The sequence below is a fragment of the Physella acuta genome, unplaced genomic scaffold, assembly GCF_028476545.2.
Source record: "Physella acuta isolate Inbredline_101_S28 unplaced genomic scaffold, ASM2847654v3 ptg000245l, whole genome shotgun sequence".
In the NCBI taxonomy this organism is placed as follows: Eukaryota; Metazoa; Mollusca; class Gastropoda; family Physidae; genus Physella; species Physella acuta.
In genome coordinates, this window is record NW_026731764.1 from 551,229 (window position 1) to 574,325 (window position 23,097).

At 39.5% G+C, this 23,097-nt stretch overlaps 1 protein-coding gene across 2 annotated transcripts in view; it reads right to left on the reverse strand.

Annotated features, from left to right (window-relative positions):
- Positions 1-1,453: 1,453 nt before the first annotated feature.
- The window catches only part of LOC131938472 (uncharacterized), a 35,745-nt gene continuing 14,101 nt past the window's right edge, over positions 1,454-23,097 (reverse strand). For both annotated transcript variants that reach the window (XM_059296525.1, XM_059296526.1), the window contains exons 2-6: positions 7,775-8,123; positions 5,516-6,663; positions 4,144-4,308; positions 2,688-2,886; positions 1,454-1,934 (exon numbers count right to left, since the gene is read on the reverse strand). In XM_059296525.1, coding sequence (XP_059152508.1) covers positions 1,531-1,934; positions 2,688-2,886; positions 4,144-4,308; positions 5,516-6,663; positions 7,775-8,018 — 2,160 coding nt within the window. In that variant the 5' untranslated portion in view covers positions 8,019-8,123 and the 3' untranslated portion in view covers positions 1,454-1,530. The remainder of the gene's footprint in view (positions 1,935-2,687; positions 2,887-4,143; positions 4,309-5,515; positions 6,664-7,774; positions 8,124-23,097) is intronic.

Genomic DNA, 23,097 nt, shown 5'->3' on the forward strand with positions numbered 1-23,097 from the left:
TTTTTTTTTTAATATTGGACCTTTGATTATTTCCACAGTGTTCAAGGACGATAAAGAGAAAATCCTAAATTAACAGTTAATGATTGTTTATTACATGGCCTAATAGTAGCCGGGTATAGTGCGTACCATATAATCATTTGGAATTCAAAAATCGGGGAAAAGATGTAAGCAAACTCTACTTCATCTACTCACACATGCTGTAAACACAAAATTACATTCACAGCTATTTAGATTTTATTTCTCTAGCCCAGCTCCACAGAAACGAAATTGCATGTCTTACTCCTGAGCTTAGAGTTATTTCCCCTAGAATCAGATGTATATGGAGTTGTCGGGCACATCTCCTCTACAAAAACATCAGACGTTTTGTAAAGTTGATAGCCGAGTTATCGTTCGTGATTCCCTTCTTCTTGCAAACACAGATTTCGTCTAAATGGCTTCTAATTATTTGTGTTGATGGAATAATTTCATATAAATAGCTTCGTATCAATTTTATTAGTGCAAAGATTTCATCTAAATGTTTACTAATACTAATTACTTTTGCTAATAAAATGATTTCATGTAATCGGTTTCTAATTAATTTTGTTAGTAGAAAGGTTTACCTAAATGGTTTTTAATTACTTCTGCAATTTAATCTCAACGGCTCATAACTACTTGTTACTGAAATAATTTCACTGGAATAGTTTCCAACAACTTTCTGTTGATGTTAAGTCTCTAGCTATACACTTTTTTAGTTATTTATTATCTAACTAGCTTCTAATTATATTTAATAAGTATTTATGGCATAAATGTTTTATTAAAAAGTTCAATACTTTCTCCATCTTTTTGCAAGCGAAGGTTTTTATCAAATTAAAAAAGAAAATTATTTAGACTTTCAAAGGGACTAACTATAAAATAAATATTGTACTTTTTCTTCCTCGTGTTTATTTCTAGTGTTGGAAGAGATTCTCCCCAACACAATTAAGTATACGTGTCAACTGGTTATGCATCATTTAGGCCGTTGACTCTGATTTCTGCCTGCTTTTCTATATGGATTTGCTCCTATTAGCCTTTGTACACCCAAGAAAAAACTACAAGGCAGCAGTTGTTAGATTTTTGAGTTGTCTCTCCTAAAAGAGTGGCTGTTCCCAGCTAACGAATCTCATCTGCACGGAGGTTCGAACTCAAGAATTTTCGGTTTAGCAACTGTAAGCGTTACCGACTCGACCACGCCGAACACTACTTTTAAAAACACGTATAAGTCTTCATTGGTCAATCGTTGGCTAATGAAAATAGTATGACATTTTTTTTCAGCTATAGGACTTTTCTAGGCTTTGTACATTGAGTAGTTTTTTATTTTGTTCATTAAAAAAATTTCATCTTGTTTAGTTTTTTTTACACAATATTTTCTGATAACGGAACAAAACACGAATTTAAAAAAAAAGAAGAATCGTTTTAGAAAAGTTATATTGTACAACATATATAGCAAAGCAATATTTCATTTTTTTTTCTTTGATTAGTTCAATATTAAAATATAGAAAAAATAAAATCTCTTCACAACCCTGTTTCATCATCCACCAACCCAACGCTAGACACCAGCAGACATTCTTTGTCTCCACACGTCATCACTTCCTGATGCCGTTGCCATGGCGACTTGCTCTGACTGGCCAGGATGGTTCTGATGGAGCCGGCAGAAGGACCGGTCACGGCTACGGCTTGTAGCGGTGTTTTCTCGCTAAGTTTTGCTGGCGCGGCTCTCTGCTCCACGCTATCGCAGTCGTCGGGGTAGTAGTCTTCATCGTCTTCATCATCGTCGTCGTCGTCGATGATCTCGATGCACTGTGTGTCGTAGGTGGGGTTGGGCCGGCCGTGGGAGCAGACGATGCCGTTGAGGGTGGTGTTCATGTTGGTGTCGGGCACCTCCCCCGGGTCGCTGTTGCACATGTTGCCGTGGACCTCTGGGGGTGGGACGGGTTAGGGTCAACACAGGAGAGGGGTCAGTCTTTAACCATTACCTAACTCAAACTGTCTAAATGTAGGTGCGATATTTACAACGCCACCGCGACTGTATTCGATAAATCTTTTCATCGTTGAAACTAAACTTAACTAAACAAGCACTAACTCTAGCCATTACCCGACCCCTAGTCCTGATGCTGGTTTTGACACTATCCATAACCCTTGCTTTTACCCAAGCACCGAGCATGAACAGAACAATGAGAAACTACATTCATTCAATTTTGTTCTGTTCGTGTTTAAAAATAAGATAAAAACCTAACCTAGATATTAAACCAAATGTGAAGTTAAGAAAAAACAATCAAATTAAAAATATCTTAAAGATATATCTATAAGAAAAACTGTCTAAAACACCCGTGTCCATAGAGAAAGAGACATTAGCTCTCCACCATTGAACTAACTAAACCTCACCCCCGCCCCACAAAAACACACAAAATTAACCCACACTCCTCCACTAAACTAACCAATGCTAAGCTACATCCACCATTCACTCACACGTCACTTTGTATTCAATTACTGAACGATGCACTGAACGACCCCTTTCTAGAATATTACAACGATATTTACTGGACTGCCAGTCACTCTATATTAAACCTAACGAGGTGTTACAAATGCCTTTCTTCACCCCCCCCCCCCCCCCCACTCCCCCCATCATCTGCACCCTATGACCCCAACAGGAAACATAAAATGAGTTTTACCTTTAAGAAAGTGGAAGGAAGGTTTCCTCTGTTTACAGCAGCATCGTTCTAAAATGGCCTTATATCCCGACCTGTACCTGGCCAACGCGAGGCTGTACAACAGTGGATTCAGCAGACCCGGAAGTGACGTCGCGATGTTGGAGTACATGAGCGTGGCCTCACTCACCTCCACGCCAGACTTCTGCAACGTCATCATCAGCTGGGGAGGGAGTGGGGGGAGGGGATAGTTTGATATTTTTGAAATTGAAATTCCCGTCAAAAGACCCATACAAAGATGGAGTGGAGGTTTCAAGATAAGGATACAATACACTAAATTACCTCCCCTGGGGAGGTGCTGATGAAATATTTTTCTCAGGTTTATTATTGAATGTCACTCTAAATACCGCGCGTTAAGAAAAACTGTCCAAAAAATGTTAAGGTTTTCTGGTGAAACTTTTTGAAGAGAATTGCGTTTGAGTGGATATTTGGTTCATCAGCTACATCTAATATTATCAGTCATATTTTTAAAATAAATCAAATCACTAAAATGAGTCATGTGATACAGTGATTCAGTGAAAGTTGTAAATCGTCAGGCGTGTTATGCGCCAGCTATTTAATAATTAAAGCTCCCCTTTTATGCCTTACAATTCATATGGCAGATATAATTCATATGTTTCTTAATCTCGGCATTTGAAAAGCATGATGCCCAGTTGCGTTTAGTTTCCCTAACTTTAGTCAGGTACCCATCAGAGCTGGGTTGACTCAAGGACGTCTTGCAGTCCTGAGTGTTCACCGAGAATCGAACTTGTGGCTATCGGGCTAGCAGTCGAGCGCGCTACCACTCGACCCACAGTCCCACAGTTATTGTCATACAACACTTATTAGTGTAAAACACAGCTGTCGTGTTATATAAATGTCATATTGTACCACAGCGGTCATGATATACAAACTCTATCATATTGTGACACAATGTTATGTTAAAAATATTCATATTCATATGACGTTATAAAAACTGTCATATTGTGCACTGATATGTTATACAAACTGTCATATCGTACCCAGTGGCGTAGCGAGGTCGGGTGTCACCCCCCCCCCCCAGAAATGTAGCGCGCCCGGGGACAAACTCTCAATTTTCGATTTGCACCCCCCCCTCAAACTTTCGATTTGCACCCCCTTTGATTTGTACCCCCCCCCCCTCCTTCTCTTTAGATTTTGCTATTTTTTGCCTTGGTGTCACCCCCCTAAATGGTGTCGCCCGGTCCGGTCCGCACCCCCCCCCTCGCTACGCCACTGATTGTACCACATATGTCATGTTATACAAACTCTGCCATATTGAATTACAGCGGTCATTTTATACAAACTCCATAATATTGTTATGTCAAAATATTCATATTGTGACTCAACTGTCATGTTTAATAAACTGTCATATTCTTCCACAGCTGTCACAACATACACCAGCACCCAACTTTACACCTACAACGATAGGAATCCAGGTGAGCAGGCCGGCCACACCTATACAGGTGAGGCTGTAGTGTCGCCTCATGTCCTCCAGCACCGCCAGTTCCGTCACATCCGGCACGTTCTCCTCCTCGTGGTACAACCTTGACCTTCGCTTCCTCTCCTGCTTCATGCGCTTGCTCACCTGATGACGTAATCACCACTAATTAAAGCTAGATTTATGTGAGGTTAAATATTCTTATTCATTGGTTCTCATTTAATAAGTGTTACTGTTTTCCATAAAACTTCTCAAAACCTAGCAAGGCAGAAATTCTTGTTACCATATGAGACCGTGGTAAAGGGAGACAAATTTTAAAAGTTTATTCCATTTTTATTGGGGATGTACTAATTATTACTAAAGAATTTAAGTTAATTCATATATTAAAAGTTTGAATGTCCAATTTGAAATTAAAATCTAAACTCAGCCTGTATGTAACATCTCTTTATAATTTCCGAAAAATTTAAATATTTGTTACTTAAAAAAAAGAAGTAATTGATTTTTTTAAACAAAAAAATATCTGATAGTATAGCCGATTGAAATAACAACTGTGTAATTTAAAACCTCCCACTTTGATTTTTTTTTTAAATGTTCGAATCAATTTGAAAAACGTTATTAAAGTTCAAGGTAAAGAGTGTCAAAGTCATTGTGTGACAATTTACAGTGACAGTCCCAGTCGTTAGATAAATAATAATCAAATAACATGAATTTAGTCTCATTGTTACCTCAGACGGTCATAGAATTACATGCAGAAAGTCTTAGAATTACCCGCAGACAGTGATAGAATTACCTGCAGACCTAGAATTACCTGCAGACAGTCATAGAATTACCCGCAGACAGTGATAGAATTACCTGCAGACCTAGAATTACCTGCAGACAGTCATAGAATTACCTGCAGACAGTCATAGAATTACCTGCAGACAGTCATAAAATTACCTGCAGACAGTCATAGAATTACCTGCAGACAGTCATAAAATTACCTGCAGACAGTCATAAAATTACCTGCAGACAGTCATAGAATTACCTGCAGACAGTCATAAAATTACCTGCAGACAGTCATAAAATTACCTGCAGACAGTCATAGAATTACCTGCAGACAGTCATAGAATTACCTGCAGACAGTCATAGAATTACCTGCAGACAGTCATAGAATTACCTGCAGACAGTCATAGAATTACCTGCAGACAGTCATAGAATTACCTGCAGACAGTCATAGAATTACCTGCAGACAGTCATAGAATTACCTGCAGACAGTCATAGAATTACCTGCAGACAGTCATAGAATTACCTGCAGACAGTCATAGAATTACCTGCAGACAGTCATAGAATTACCTGCAGACAGTCATAGAATTACCTGCAGACACACGCTTATTCCACTGCTGCAACCGGTGATGAGACAAAAATAAACAAACGACAAAAAGACGACAAAAAATGTCTTTTCCTTTGTGGCGGCGGGGATGGGCACGAGCCAGGATCGACAAGACGTCTCGCTGATGTTTGGGCGGGGGCCAAACCCGACCACGGGCAGGGAGGAGATGGCGAGGGTGATGGTGTAGAGGAAAAACAGGGTCAGAGAGACGTAGTCCCGGGCCTGACAATGGAGCCCACACAAACAATTTTTCTGGCCAGATTTATTGTCCGGCTCGTCCTGGCCGTGGACTAATTGGACGTAGCCACCGCTGGCCGCTGGGGTGGGGCCTGGTTCGTCTGACCCAGGGCAGCAGACGCGTCTGGACACGGGGTCATCCTCGCAACTCGTTTGGTATTGATTGAGCAAAAACTGGTCGGAGTTTGGGAAAATGTTGGAGCCGTCTTTGAGTACTGGTGTGTTTTTGGCTTCCTCTCCCCCCGGGGGGTGCTTGTTGTGTGTCCCCGGGGGGTGCTTGTTGTGTGTCTGGGTTTTCACACCTGAGTTGTCTCTTGTGGATTTGTGCGCGCGCAGACTAGAGCAGACGAGGGTTTTATCCTCATTTGTACCATGCTGTGCCAGATTTGAAAATACCTTTGAGAGTTTGGGTGACGGATGGTTGTGGTCGTTGACGAATCGTTCCCGCTCCACGCTGCTGCCCACGGTGTCTCTATCAAATTGTATCGTCTGCTCACTTGGGACGTCTGCTACTAATGACGTGATCGCGTTTGGTTTGGTAGCTTTGTACTTCTGTGTCGCCTTTGGGGAGTTTTCTGGGGTTAACTGCGTCTCAGATGGATGTCGGCGATGTTGTGCTACGTGAGGGGATATGGGTGGCGTGGACGGATGTTGCGCGTGTAAACAGGATGGTGTTGGTGAGGGGGTGGGTATGATGACGCGGTGGGTCAAGTCTGGTTTGTATCTCTTGAGGCGGGAGACGGCGAAGTGGCAGTTGATGCAGATGTAGGAGAGTAGAGCGAGGGAGGAGATGTTGCACCAGGTGGACGTCACCTGGTAGGTCGTGCAGGTGGGCGTGCCGCCGTACCAGCCCCCGGAGAAGTAGGACGCCAGCCCCAGGGGGGTGGGGACCAGAGCTGGGGATAGACAAAATATCATGACATGTAGTGGGAAATAGTGGTGTGAGGGATTTAATGAGATGATTGCGAGAGTTTGTGGTAGACGAGAATTTATGAGATGTGACGAGAGTTTATGAGATGTAGCGAGATTTAATGAGATGTGACGAGATTTGATGAGATGTGGCAAGAGTTTGTGGTAGTCGAGATTTGATGAGATGTGGCGAGAGTTTATGAGGTGTGGCGAGAGTTTGTGGTAGACGAGATTTGATGAGATGTGGCGAGATTTTATGAAATTTTATGAGATGTGCCGAGAGTTTCTACTAGACGAGATTTTATGAGATGTGACGAGAGCTTTTGGTAGACAAAATTTTATAAGATGTGGTGAGATTTGATGAGATGTGGCGAGATTTAATGAGATGTGGCAAGAGTTTCTGGTAGTCGAGATTTGATGAGATGTGGCGAGGCTTGAAAAGACAGGATAACAATGGTCATGGGTAATAGCGACATTTTGATTTAATTAATTCAAAATCTAAAACATTTTAATTTAATGTGTTCAGAATGTAGCGAGATTTAATGAGATGTGGCAAGAGTTTATGAGGCGTGGCGAGAGTTTGTGGTAGACGAGATTTGATGAGATGTGGCGAGATTATATGAGATGTGGCGAGATTTTATGAAATTTTATGAGATATGGCGAGATTTTTTGAAATTTTATGAGATGTGGCGAGTGTTTCTGCTAGACGAGATTTTATGAGATGTGACGAGACCTTGTGGTAGACGAAATTTTATGAGATGTGGCGAGATTTAATGAGATGTGGCAAGAGTTTGTGGTAGTCGAGATTTGATGAGATGAGGCGAGGCTTGAAAAGACAGGATAAAATGAGAATGTAAACTTACCAGACAATATACAAGACTGAACCTACCAGACAATACACAGGACTGTACCTATCAGACAATACACAAGACTGAACCTATCGGATAATATACAAGACTAAACCTAACATAAAGTATGCGAGACAGAACCTATCAGACAATACATAAGACTGAACCTACCAGAAAGTATGCGAGACTGAACCTACCAGACAATGTAACAAGACTGAACCTACCATACAATATACAAAACTGAACCTACCAGAAAGGATACACGTGAGACTGAAGGCTGCAATCAACCGGTCCCCGACCCCCCGGGACTTGAGCCAGAGCAGGACGACCAGTATGGGCATGAGGTTCTCCACGACCAGCGCCAGCTCTAGCAGGATAATGAACACCCCCGACACGTGGAGCTGCTGGCCCAGGTGCCCCGGTGCCAGGCTGGACGTCTGACCTGATTCCCCAGATAGCAACATGTCAGTCATGGGCACGTGCAGGAAGCTCATCGCTGGGTCACGTGACGAGAGGCTCGAGATACCGGCTGATGAGTTCTGTCCATCTTGTCTACATCTGTGTCCATCTTGACGTCACATTGCCCGGCTCTCCCGAGTCTGAAATTACATTTATTTCCAGTTTTATTTATAACCTTTTTTTAATCGGCGGAGGAGGGGGGGGGGGAGAGAGATTAAAAAACAGACGTGTTGTCGTGAATGGGAGAATTATTTATCTTGTAAAATAAATAAATAAATAATTTATTCCCAGCGTTCAAGTTTCAGAAAATATGTCCATCAAAACCTGAATCCTTTTATGTGGAATCACGTGTATCGATCTATATCAATCCACAGAGATACCATTTCGTTATGAAAAAAAACCCATCATATTAAAAAATTCATTTCACCGTCCGTTAGTTGATTGATTTCTGACCAGTAATTTTAAAATTATTTTTAAGTTCGTTCGTTTTTACTCAACGTCCAATTATGGATGGGAAACTGGGGCCTACATCGGTTAAACCGCGCTCAATACCGTTATGTTATTAAAGTAGAGCTTGTTCCATCTTAATTAAATAAATTAGAATCAGTCATTTGGGAACTGGAGTCTGTTAAGAGGTAGTTTGTCTACTAGATAGTTAATGTGAGTGATTGTGTTTCACCTAATATAAAGTAGCTGTGAGTGATTGTGTTTCACCTAATATAAAGTAGCTGTGAGTGATTGCTTGATCTAATATAAAGTAGATGTGAGTGATTGTGTTTCACCTAATATAAAGTAGCTGTGAGTGATTGTGTTTCACCTAATATAAAGTAGCTGTGAGTGATAGTTTGATCTAATATAAAGTAGCTGTGAGTGATTGTGTTTCACCTAATATAAAGTAGCTGTGAGTGATTGTGTTTCACCTAATATAAAGTAGCTGTGAGTTGTAAAAACAAAATTTACTATGTTCACTCCAGTAAACGGAGATTGTAAAAAAAATGGTTGGGATAATTTTTAAAAGTTGTAGCTGGGAAACTTTGACAGTTTTCAACAGTAGAAGAAAATGGGTTAAAGTGGATGAAAATCTAAAATCTATAGCATTACAGGGACACAACTAGAAGCGAAGTGTTTGAATGAAATCAATTGAACCGATGTATTATCGGTCAACCTCTCACTTCGACCGAACAGTACTGGCCAAAAATACCACTAAAAGGTGGGATTTTTAAGTTGGGGGTTACATCAGACGAAATGAGACCTTTTGTGTCAAGCATCTTGTCCACCCCCGCCCTCTACAATTCCCCCCCCCGCCCTCTACAGTTACCCCCCCCCCTCCCCATCACAGGAGCCATCAAAGTTTCTTCCCCTTTCCTCCATGTCCGAACAGTTTTGTCTTGAGCTGGCTAGTTCAGTTTTTCCCCCTTCCCCATGACTTGTTCAATCCATCTAAATTTGTAATGAGCTCTTGGTTTTTATGAAGCCTTTCTTCCTTGTAGCGTCAGACAACCTCTTCATCATATCACTTAATCCTTCCATCGCCCCTTGATCGTGGCACTCAGTCCCAGAATAGTGTAGACCCCGGGACCTCAGAGTTGGGTGGGGTCTCAGAGATAGAGGCATTCAAGTTAGGGGGCGCTGTCTCGATGGGACATTTAGGACAGCTGACGCATTCTTATGAGGACATGAAGACAGCCGATAAGATAGATCAAATTTTCGATTTCTTTGGAGCAGAAAGATGTGAGAATCTAAAACCAGCTATATGAAAATCATAGTCAGAAACATAATTAGACCTGGAGTCAAATAATGAAAGCTCGTGTCAGATACGTAATGATATCTAGGAGTCAGATACTTAATGATATCTGGAGGCAGATACTTAATGAAAGGTGGAGTCAGATACAGAAAAGCAAATTGGGTCAGAAACAAAAATGTATCTATAGTCGAAACGTGAAAAATTGCTCATTAGTTTTCATTTATTTGGTGAATGCTAATTAGTTTTAATTTCACTAATTAAGTCGGTACTAGTATAAACACTAAAAGAATAAATTAATCTATTTAAATTTAATTCGGTTGCAAGTTATTATGTTCCTGTAAAAAGTTTTGAGAGTATGGGAATCATTGCAATGCAAATGTGTTTGAGAGTATGGGAATCATTCCAACACAAATGTGTTTGTGTGTGTGTGGGGGGGGGGGGAATCAATTTTAGTAAAATAGGCTTCAAAGTCTTGGAATCATTGTAGTACAAGAAAGCTTATGAGTATCATTGTAGTACAAAAAGGCTAGTGGGTATCAATGTAGTACAAAAAGGACAAGGTCTATCAGGAAAAGGTGACCTAGTACCTTCTCCAGAAAAAAAAAAGTTCCATAAGAAGAAAACTGTCGATATCGTGTGGTAGAAACAAATTACCGGCCACTAGACGACCGGCAATTTCCGGTTGGTGATAATTGGGGGAAAGATGGCGGTACTCAACACGAATGCAAACGAACGAATTTGTGAGTAAAATAAAAGTCAATTAACTTAATGATCACAATTCTAGTGGTGTTCACGTGTCGTTTTACATTTGGTACACATATGATGAAAATGTCGTTTTACATTCTGAACACATTAAATTAAAATGTTTTAGATTTTGAATTAATTTAATCAAAATGTCGCTATTACCCATGACCATTGTTACCCAGGACACACTGCAACCCGGGACACACTGCAACCCGGGACACACTGCAACCCGGGACCCACTTCAACCCCGGACCCACCGCAACCCGGACCCACTGCAACCAGGACCCACTGTAACCCGGGACCCACTACAACCCCGGACCCACTGCAACCCGGGACCCACTACAACCCCGGACCCACTGCAACCCGGACCCACTACAACCCAGGACACACTGTAACCCAGGACCCACTGCAACCCGGGACACACTGCAACCCGGGACCCACTTCAACCCCGGACCCACTACAACCCCGGACCCACTGCAACCAGGGACCCACTGCAACCCGGGACCCACTACAACCCCGGACCCACTGCAACCCAGGACCCACTACAACCCAGGACCCACTGTAACCCAGGACCCACTGCAACCCGGGACCCACTACAACCCCGGACCCACTGCAACCAGGGACCCACTGCAACCCGGGACCCACTACAACCCAGGACCCACTGTAACCCGAGACCCACTTCAACCCCGGACCCACTACAACCCCGGACCCACTGTAACCCGAGACCCACTTCAACCCCGGACCCACTGCAACCCAGGACCCACTGCAACCCGTGACCCACTACAACCCGGGACCCACTGCAACCAGGGACCCACTGCAACCTGGGACCCACTGCAAACCGGGACCCACTGCAACCCGGGACCCACTGCAACCCGGGACCCACTTCTACCCTCGACCCGCTTTATACCCGCTGTATATCACCGTTGGCATGGACATTTTCTTCTGTTTGTGTAAACACGCTCAAATTTGTCGTTTGGTTTAGGAGCCATAAAAAATGGCGCTCAAATTAAAACCACTACACAGAAACACACGTAATGCATTTTATCCAGGCTCAACTAATTTATTTTAAGAACAAAAAAATTTATCCCTTGACATCTGTTATCGGGAATTTCCGTTTGTCATTATAGCGATGACGTGCATGAGATACGGTGCGCAGGATCGTCTAGTAATTTTACAGGCATATTGTTTGTGTCTTCAGCGTGCGAGATGGTCGCTGGTGATAGCTTAACAAAAATCTTGAACTGGTCTCTGTTGTTTTTGTTTTCGTTAATCGTTGGTCACAATCTCAGTGTTAGAACTAGGATTAGCTTGGGGTAGAGAACTGGATAAAATATCGTTTAATTTTAATTGTAGGTGTCTTCATACTATAATATTATTGTAGCTTAGATAGGACATAGTTGCTGTTATATGAATATTTCTAAGTTGTTTGATTCTAAGTTCTCTAACTAGATACGAGTTTGAACAGTTAAGAATTAATGTTCTTGTCTTAGAGTTGCATGGTCGCACAGGTTAAAGGCCTCTGTGCCTTCTATTGTTACCGTCATTGAATAAATTGAATTGAATAAATGAATCAATTAATTACATTGATTTAATGTATGAATAGGTAAACGCAGAACCAGAGGCGTAGCGAGGGTGGGTGGGGGGGGGGGCGGGGGTGGGGGGGGTGCGGTCCGCACCTGGTGACACCATTTAGGGGGGTGACACCAAGGAAAATATATAGAGAAAAACTTAAGGGGGGGGGTGCAAATCAAAAGTTTGAGGGGAGGGGGGTGCAAATCGAAAATTTGAAAGTTTGTCCCCGGGAAGGGTCGCTACCCCTAGGGGGGGGGGGGTGACACCATTAAGTGCCGCACGGGGTAACACCCGACCTCGCTACGCCACTGCGCAGAACTATTGTTTTCTATATTATTATTGTCCTCTAAATTGAACTTGTGTTAACATTATGTGTTTGGATCGTTAAGGCGGATATAGTCCATTTTGTTCTAAATTGTCATCTGAATATATCACCTCACTGCAGTCATCAACGTCATCAGTCATCCACCTCATGATGACTTTATAACACCCAGGGTCTTATGTCAACTGTTTAGCGTAGGTTTCTATACACTGAGCTATTCTTTATACACAAACATCTTGAAAACAAATCCTCTGATTCTAGAGCCTGAATATGACATTATGTAACTGACATCTGTACTGTAACAAGTTGTATCGATCAACGCCTGACTATGACATTATGTAACTGACATCTGTACTGTAACAAGTTGTATCGATCAACGCCTGACTATGACATTATGTAACTGACATCTGTACTGTAACAAGTTGTATCGATCAACGCCTGACTATGACATTATGTAACTGACATGTGTACTGTAACAAGTTGTATCGATCAACGCCTGACTATGACATTATGTAACTGACATCTGTACTGTAACAAGTTGTATCGATCAACGCCTGACCTGCGACTTCAAAGAGTTGGAGGTTTTCTTAAAATTATGGGATGGCGCTCATCCGTTTCTAGTGTCAGCCAAGGTCACAAATCGTGTGACGTAATGTACCTGGTGGGTCAGGGTGTCGTCTGTCTATCGACCGGATACAGATTGCATCTGCCTTTATGCTATTTTGATTGGTCAATAAATACCAAGGGACAGACCAGTACGGTCATTCGTCCCTCATCTATTTGATAGGCATGTTTTTATTTCAGATTCGCTTTTTTTTTTTGCTAGATCGATAACTAATTTAGTTTTAGCAAATACCGGTACTCACGATCTTGTTTCGCCGTTTAGAATTGCTTTAAGTGAAGCATGACAATAAACAAATTGCAAACATTGACATGGTACCGTGTTTTCTGGGTGAGTTTTCTCTTTATACATTAGCATCTAAATCCACTTGGAGAAAACTTGCTAAAGAAGAAGCCTTATCTTTGATCAGTTCCCTCTCATTTGAAGAAATGTGTTCAAATACTATCTGCTGAACTTGTGTGATTAGAGTTTACATAGAACTTTCAGCAAAGAATGTGTCTCGGTTTTCGTCGGTTGTTTCGGATCTTATTGACACCACCTAGCTAGATTTTATTATCCCGGATATCAAATACGATGCAACCGGCGAAAACCGAGACAAATTCTTCGCGGATATTATATGAAAACTGAAACTAACCGTAGTGGAATAATCCATAAACCAAAATCTTTGTAAGATGGCGACACGTTTTCTCTACAATTTTGAATTATAAATTATTTACGATGTACTAAATTTTATATTTTTCTAATTGGAATTTATGAGTAGGCCTATTTACATAATGATTAGTTCGACGCACAACTAATTATATATTTTTCTAATTTGAATTTATGATTATTTGCTTAATGATTAGTTCCATGCAAGATTAATATTTTCTCTATACGGTTCAGACAAATAAATTGGACGAGACTTGATTAAAAGAAGATGAAATTACGACCATAAAGCCACACAAAGCAATCATATAAAAGGTCCCTGGCCCCCATTACCTCCCCTTCTGGGCTATTCGTGAGGAGATCGAACTAAGAAATATTGGAGATCTCAATCAGTCTGGCATTATGCCGGGATTGATCTTTGTCGTGTCCTTAGCGTCGGGAACAGTGAGGGAACAGTGAGGGAACTAAGGAGAGGAACTATGAAACATCGTAGGGAGATTTATCCTAAAAACGGAAACACAAAAATGCCGAGGTAAAAGAGAAGCATTGTTTAGAGAAGAATTAAAAACAAATTTCAAAATAAAATTGCTCCACTATTAAGTTTACAAATAACCGAACCAGTTATTTTGTTAGTAATTTTGTGGGTATCATTGTATAAAAGATTTGCGCAGGCAAAAGGCAATGTGTTCCCAGAAACATAATGTAAGGTAAAGTTCTCCCTTCCAAACCTAACGGTATATGGGATTTGAACCCGGATTCGAACGTGAGACTTACGAGTTAGCAGTCTCGCTCTCTATCGTTAGACCACTCCGTACCTTAAAGAAAAACGTAAGCGAGGTGTAAATACAGCTACACAACGTACGTCTTGCTTTTCACACATATTAGAGAGCTGCTGGTATATTTACAACTATAAAACGATTAAAACGAACACACTGTTTATTTGTCAATAAACACACACATACATATATATATATATATATATATATATATATATATATATATATATATATATATATATATATATATATACATATACATATATATATATATCACACATACATATACATATATATAGACATGTGTGTGTGTGTGTGTATGTGTGTGTATGTGTGTGTGTGTGTGTGAATGATAACAAAAAATTAACTATGTATATGTAAGACAGAAATGTATATCCTCCTCGGTAACCTTGGACGAAAAACGCACTCAGATTTTCTTGTCGATGTAAAAAAATTTCGAGTGTCCTTAAGGTCACGTGAAAAATCCCCTCCTCCCCTACCCCCACCCCCGGGAGAAGGCGATGTCAAACGTAATAGAATTTATTGTACATATGCTCCTTGTACAATGGGCACTTATTCCATTTTCCGGTGTACGGCGACGTGTGGGAGAAGTGCTGGTTTACCGAAATCTGCGAGTGGCGAGAGAATGACATGTGAACGAGATGTTCGTGGCCGAAATAACACGATTTTCTAAGGCAGCATAGATCTAGTTTTATTCGGACAAAGGGCATCATATATCTAGTTTTATTCGGACAAAAGCCAGCATAGATCTAGTTTTATTCGGACAAAAGCCAGTATAGATTTAGTTTTATTTGGACAAAGGCAGCATAGATCTAGTTTTATTCGGACAAAAGCCAGCATAGATCTAGTTTTATCCGGACAAAAGCCAGTAAAGATTTAGTTTTATTTGGTCAAAGGCAGCATAGATCTAGTTTTATTCGGACAAAAGGAAGCATAGATCTAGTTTCATTCGGACAAAAGTTTTATCGGGATAGAAAAAGATAATCCCCAGATGAATTTGTTTGTACTAAAAGTAGTTTTAAGTGCTTCGAGTTCACTGGGTATTTGGGAGATTTGGTGTGAGTAAATAGTTTAAGTTGCCAAGATTCTAACTACACGATCGTGGCATTTGCGGGAAATACTTGTTATTCCACTTAAAGTAGAGAGTTTCTTCCAGGCATCTCATCGAGGGGGTAGAGTTAAATTATTTCGCTGCAATTGCCCCCCCCCCCCCCCACCCCGGAGAAAAAAGTCTGGAAGAAACATTGTTTGTAAATGAAACATTGTTTAACTTTTAATGATTTAATTGAATGTCTAATTAAGTCGTGTTTTATGTCACAGTGCATTGTCATTGAGTCTTGAACTATGTGAAAACTTTGAAAGAAATCGGTCCAGTAGAAGTGGTTGGAATTTTGGTCGACGTTTCCGCAAATGACGGACGATAGACAATGAAAATGAAAACAAGATAAATAAATTCTTTTTTTTTTTTGAAAAATCGGAAATAGCGTAAAGTACTACTTTCTGTAACCCAAAATCATTCAAACTTGTATAGAGACTAGTGAATAAGATCTTATAGCTATGTATGACATTTCGTCAACCTATCTGAAACGGTGCTCGTGTTATCGGTATTTTAGAAACCAGAAATGGAGAAAAACCACTTCCGGATATCGGAGGGTCACTCAAAAATTGAAGCTTAGTCTAGCATAGGATCTTATACTTTTTTTATGACATTTCTTTAACCCAAATTAAACTGCACTTAAGTTATCGTCTTCCCACGAAAATAGTGTAAAATAATACTTTTGGTTACCGAAAATCGTTTGAAATGTGACTGACATCCTACCTGCACATACAATGTAATACTTACATGTGCAATTTCTTCCACTTAATTTAAACGGTGATCAAGGCATTGGCTTTTGAGAAACCGAAAGTAGAGTAAGTAGGATATTTTCTTCCAGCTACCGGAAATCGATGCAAAGTTGATAGAGAACTACAAATTTGATTCAAAACAGATACAAGGACATTTTTTTTCATGTTTACAAAAATTCCTCTATAGGGCCTACTTCGAATACGAGAAAGTAAAAATAAACTTTAATAATTATGAAAACTAACGTTCAAACCTTAAACTGGACTAATACAATAGTCGACTTGAGCGAAAAGTTATGAAAAATATTTTAAGAACAAGGTGTAAATAGCGCGTTTATTTATTTATTTTATTTGTTTTAAACGCATATTAAAACGATTTTTCTTAAAATGTACGTTTAGAAAGCAAGAAACATAAATCAACAAATCTGCATGAAAAAAAAACTTTCGCCAATTCTTTTGTTATATTACCAGCTCTTTTGTCTATTTCCACCTCTATTGTCTACTACCCCATTTATTTCTATTGACACGTCATTTATTTATTAAAATAGCCATTGTCTATTTCCACTCTGTTGTATTTTCTTCCTCTAAAAAGTCAGTTCATCCTTAGATCTGGAACCAATTCATCAATCAATAACTCTGTCCATCCCTCCCCCTCCCCACTACTACGAAGATTAGGGTTGACAAAAAGTAAGAGCGAGGGCCATGATGGCCCGACCCCATCCTAGGCCAGGTTTGTGTAGCCCTGGGGCCATGAAGGAGCGGCACTGAAGAGTTAATAACTTGGCCATCTGATTAGCCTTAATGACCAGGGGATATTGTGGAATTACTCCAAATCTCGCTCCCTCCTTTTTCAGTTACAGTTATATAGCACAGGGAACGTCAGTAAATCAGGGGCTTATATTGGTACATCTAATTTCATTACAATCTAGAATTAGTATCTGTTGAAGATTTCGCCACTACAACTTACTGTAACAACTAATTATCAGTACAATAATATGTAATGGTAACACACCATTAGTTCAAATATTTACTGTAAAAACAAATAATCGGTACAATTATATGTAATGGAAACACATAATTAGTTCAAATAATTACTTTAAAAACAAATAATCTGTACAATACCATCTGAAAGCAACACTAAATTAGTTCAAATATTTACTGTAAAAACAAAGAATCGGTACAATAACATCTAATAAAAAAAACAAAATTATTTAAATACTACAAAAAATCGTATTCGCTGCACGAAAACAATCTACAAATGAGCCCAAATATTTTCTACAACTACATGTTATTTGTCCATTTTACTTCCATTATTAATGTATTTACTTCCCTAACAACCCATAACTATTACAAGAAGCTTCCCCACACAACCCATATTTAGTTCAAACATTCTTCCGTATTTTAAGAAGCTGTATTCAATTCATATATTTACTTCAGCAAGTCATGTTTTGGTTAAATGCTTCACGTTTAAAATACACAAGGAATGTTTTTATTAAAGAAAGGAACTCGCATTTATTTTCTTATTCTCAGTGCAGTTAAAAGGTTGTTGTTTTAGAGAAGTTGTTTTATTTTCTACTTTTTAGGGATCCATTATTTAAAAATATTTGCTTTAAAACACGATCAGTAGCTCGAGATCTTTGAAAGACGATTATCTGCCCTTTCTCAACGACCTTGGCCTTTCTTTGGTGTGAAAGCAACCGTCTGTGACAGTTCAAAGACGACAGTAAGCCGATCAAGCGATCACCAGTTCTTAATCTTGTTATCTCGCCTTCAATTCCAAATAGTTTAGTTAATTTTTTTATAAACTAATTAGTCATTTAATAAAATAAAATAATTGACATTCATGAATTGCCAAAGTTTAAATGAAATCGCTAATAAAACACCAACTGGAAACTACATTCTGACAAAGTAACTGCTGTTAAATACTCTGTTGTCGTATTTTAGAAGGTAAGTAGGTTGGTGTTGTTAGAGAATATGTGTTCAAATTATTTTAAAACTTTCGTCAATGCAAAGAAAATGAGGGTCGGCGCGGTCGAGTCGGTACAGCTCATGGTTGCTAAACCGAAAAGTCTCGAGTTCGAACCCTCGGGCAGATGAGGCTCGTTAGCTGGGGACAGCCACTCTTCTAGGCTATGGAAGCAAATCGAAAAAGAAAAGCAGGCTTAAATCGGAGTCAATGGCCTCAATGGCGCATAACCATTTGACACGTAACGCTTAATTGTGTTGGCGGCGTGGCCGAGTCGGCAAAAAGCTCATGGTTGATAAATTCGAACAAAGTCTCGAGTTCAAACCCACTGGCAGATAAATCTCGATCCCCTTCAACACTAATAATTAAGAACGAAGAAGAAGAAACGAAGAAGCAGAGAAAATTTTATTTATTTTAAAGTTCCATCACCAACTTAAAAGGAAAATACACATCGCCAATACAATTTAAAATGGCTGATTCTAGCCGGAATAAGATACGCATGCGATACGCATGCGCAATGGAGAGAAACTACGACTTGCCTTAGCGGCGATGTTTTCGATGGTACTGCGCATGCGTGTGTTTACAACCGCAGAACCCTAACACCAACCCTAATCCTATCCTTAACCCTATCACTAATCCTATCCCTAACCCTAACCCTATCCCTATCCCTATCCCTATCCCTATCCCTAACCCTAACCCTATCCCTAACCCTACCCCTAACCCTCATTCTAGCCGTAACCCTAGCCATAGGTCACTGCGCATGCGCAGAGCTATCTTTTGCCGACTAAGTGGAGACGTTGGGGAGAAAATTCTTCTTCCGAGTAGACACTTCGATTTAAAATATACTAGTGCTTTTGTTCTAGATATGAGATACGAGCTACATAAGAATACGCGAGATATGCAAGAAGAGATGATGCGAACGCGAGATGCGAGCTACCCAAGAAGACATAAACACTACCTTGAACTTAGATAACTGGGAGTTGTGAAACTTGCGTGCTAGCATCATATTTAGATGTGAGACAAAAATAAAATAACTAGGGGAGAGAAGGCAAGGGGGGACTCTTTGAAATAGTTGAGTGTTGAAGAACTTTGATTCATAAACTTTTTTTCCAAGTTTAGAATTTTGAGTCGTGATGTCACGCCACCCAGGAAGTGATGACGTTTGTAAGGCGACCTAGGGCGACTCGAGCAGAGCAAAGATACAATTTTTGTTGTTGTAACTCCTGGATGAGGAAACAAAAGCAAATTTACCACAGTTCGTCGTGTGAACGTCTAAAATTGAGGGTGTTTACGGTACCCGCAAGAGATAGCGACCAAATTAACATAGTTAAAGATGGAAAATTACAGGAAGAATAGACTAAAAAAAAAACAAGTACTGAATCTAAAGCAGTGGAAGATTAACAAGAGTGTGAGACACGAAATAGCAACCAAAACTGAAGACGGACTGTGAAGGGGAGACCGGGTGGGGGGGGGGGGGGGGGAGGCAGAGAGGGACTAAAGAAAAACTGAAGTGGGAGCTGTTGTAAATGGACACTAGGAGACAAAGGCCCCAGAGAGTTCTGAAGTTAAAAAGCTTTTAACTGAAGATTTTCTGACAGACAACTCAACAGAAACTAGTCTAAATCCGAAATAACGTTCTGTTTCTTTTGTCGGAACTATTTTTTTCATTTCTTTTTTCTGAAATAGTTTTTCGTTTCTTATGTCCCTTTGAAATATTTTCCCTTTTCTTTTTTGTATGTTTGAAATATCTTTCCGTTTCTTTTGTCTCTGAATTTGTCTTTCCGTTTCTTTCGTCTTTGCATGAAATATCTTTCCGTTTCTTTTGTCTTTGAAATATCTGTCTGTTACTTTTGTCTCTGAAAAATCTTTCCGTTACTTTTATCTCTGAAATGGCTTTCCGTTTCTTTTGTATGTTTGAAATATTTTTCCGTTACTTTTGTCTATATGACAATTTTTTCCGTTTCTTTTGTCTAATATATTTTTCCGTTTCTTTTGTCTGAAATATTTTTCCGTTTGTTTTGTCTGAAATATTTTTCCGTTTCTTTTGTCTGAAATATTTTTCCGTTTCTTTTGTCTGAAATATTTTTCCGTTTCTTTTGTCTGAAATATTTTTCCGTTTGTTTTGTCTAAAATATTTTTCCATTTGTTTTGTCTGAAATATTTTTCCGTTTGTTTTTCCTGAAATAGAAATAACTTTCCATTTATTTGCCTGTCTAAAATATCTTTTCATTTCTTTATCAGTCTAAATATTTTCCCAATTCTTTTCTCAGACTCTGAAATATCTTTCGCTTTGTTTTGTCAGTCTAAAATATCTTTTGCTTTGTTTTGTCAGTCAAAACATTATTTCGCTTTGTTTTGTCAGTCTGAAATATTTTCCCATTGTTTTCATCTGTCTCCTAGCTATCAATCCATCACTACTGTCGCCCTTAGAGTCACTTTTTTCGCAGACAATTTTTTTAAAGTCTCTATTTCTTTACGCGTACCGTTTTTTTCTATAACCGTCAACAATACCCCGTTGACTCCTCTGGTCACTCAAAGGCCAGCAGACGACAGATGAGATTGAGCAAACGAGATTCATTTTTTTAGTAATCCAAGTCAATATCACGAGAAAATAAAGGGGGAAGAAATTGGTCGCCATCTTAGTCTGGCCCTAGTTCACGGTCCCATCATTCATCATATGCAAACATTTTTCGTACATGCTCCATTTCCTTGGAGTCTCGTCACTTCCGGTAAACTTCCATCCAATCGTACCGACCGGGGAGTCTATTATTAGATCCCATATTCCTTATAAGTAATAAGTCTAGATTAGTGCGCACATAAAGAACGGCTTGTAATACATCCGGGCAACAAACTTGCAGCCGTTTCAGTCCAGTTCTAGAAATAACCAAACGGTTTCCGGACCATAACCTAGGACCAGTGTGTCGACCCGGTTGAGAAAAGTACGGACGATATAAAACTGGTATGAAATAAAACTGGATGTTGGGGGGGGGGGGGGGGGGGAGAGAGAGGGGGATGTTGACCGTGGGAAATGAATACAATAAATAATAAATATTCCCATGATGCACCAGTGGTTAAGAAAATAAAGTTTAGCTGTTTATGGACGTGTGTTTAGTGTGCGACGGGTTAAGATGGTTACTAGTTTTTAGCGCAATTTCCATTCTGGAGAATTGCGTTTATTAACCCGTCATTTCTGGATGGATGAATGGATGGATGGATGAATGTATGAATGTGTGTCCGCAGCTTTAAGTCGTATCTCCTCCTCAACGAAGCAATATCGAGGACTAGTTCCAAAAGCAAATATGTTAAGCAAGTTACGAGGATGAACATAGGCCATAAAAATTCCGGGTTTATTTCATGGATTTCCCGGTAAGACCAAAAAAACTCGAAAAAATGCAGTTTTTGGCCCATATCTCGGCAACCAGACCAATTAGCGACTTGAAACATGTACTAATCGATTCCTGCCATAATTTAGAACATTATTGCCGAAGAAAGTTTTCAAAAATATCCTTTCGTTTGGTCACAAAAATTTTTTTGAATTAATTAAAATTTGGACCGAATTATTAGGCATTTTTATCCAAACACACCACACGCGTCATCACGTTCAATAGCTGCGCCATCACGTTCAATGGCTGCGTCATCACGTTCAGTAGCTAGGCGTGCAATGGTTTTTAGTCATGTAACTCTATTGTAAATAAAACATGTATTTTAACCAATGGTTTTACTAACCCTGCTCTTGATTTACGCTACGACATAGCTATTTTTAGATAACATAAGGAAATTGCGCTTAAATGTCACTAGACTTTTTAATTTACTTGTTTTCTGAGTGTGCTATAATTATACAGCATACAAAGAAAGCTAGAAAATAACACTTTTTATATTTGTGGGGGGATAAAATTGTAATTTGCAAAAATAGGCTAAGCAACATATTTAGAAATAGAACTATTGGTAGATTCAAGCTAAAATTTTTTCTTGAAAAACATTTTCTATTTGTGTAGAATTTAACACAAAAGAATTGAAGATTATAGATAAAATAGTTATTGATATAGATCTATAACGTTACCCATAGGTTTTTATTGAGGTACTCTACCCACTGAAAAAAAAAAAAACAAAAAAAAAACAGCTAACTAGTTCATTAATTTTAAGTTTTGAATCGCTAGGTTTAAAAAAAATTAAAAAGAAATGTGTAATTGGCCACTGAAAACAGCCACAAAAGTGAATTTGCATGGCCAGAAAATTGTCATTTGTAAGTAAATTCGTGAATAGTCAGGAAGTGGCCAGAGAAACTAACTTTGTGTGGCCTAAATCCGACTTGTACCACACTCTGAGTGTCATTTAGTCGGACATTATGGCCAGTTTACGGGCATGTAAAACACGGCTGATCCGTCCGTCTTAAAGGCGTTTTACACCACTTCCGGTGACGTGATGCTATCGCAGAGTTCTGGCGAGAGAGCCTCTCCACAGAAAAAAAATCGCTTGACTCCGACTTGGGCTGACGTTAACAAATTTTTTACCATCACCCAGCCCCTCCCCCGGGACGGAATTAACCTTTTCTCTCTGGTCAAGTTTCTCTGTTGAGTTTTTTTTCAAAGTTGCCTCCCCTTACACGACGAGTTCCGGTTACATGACTTCGCTTTTGACTTTGTTGAAATTTCTTTTTAATTTCACTCATCAATTTATAATGAAGATCTTTTTTATAACTAGTTCAGTCATATTTATATATATATATATATATATATATATATATATATATATATATATATATATATATATATATATATATATAGTAAATTGCCTACATTAAGCATCAGCCATTACCGAATTACCTACAACAACTTGCCATATCCCCCCTCCCCGAAGTTT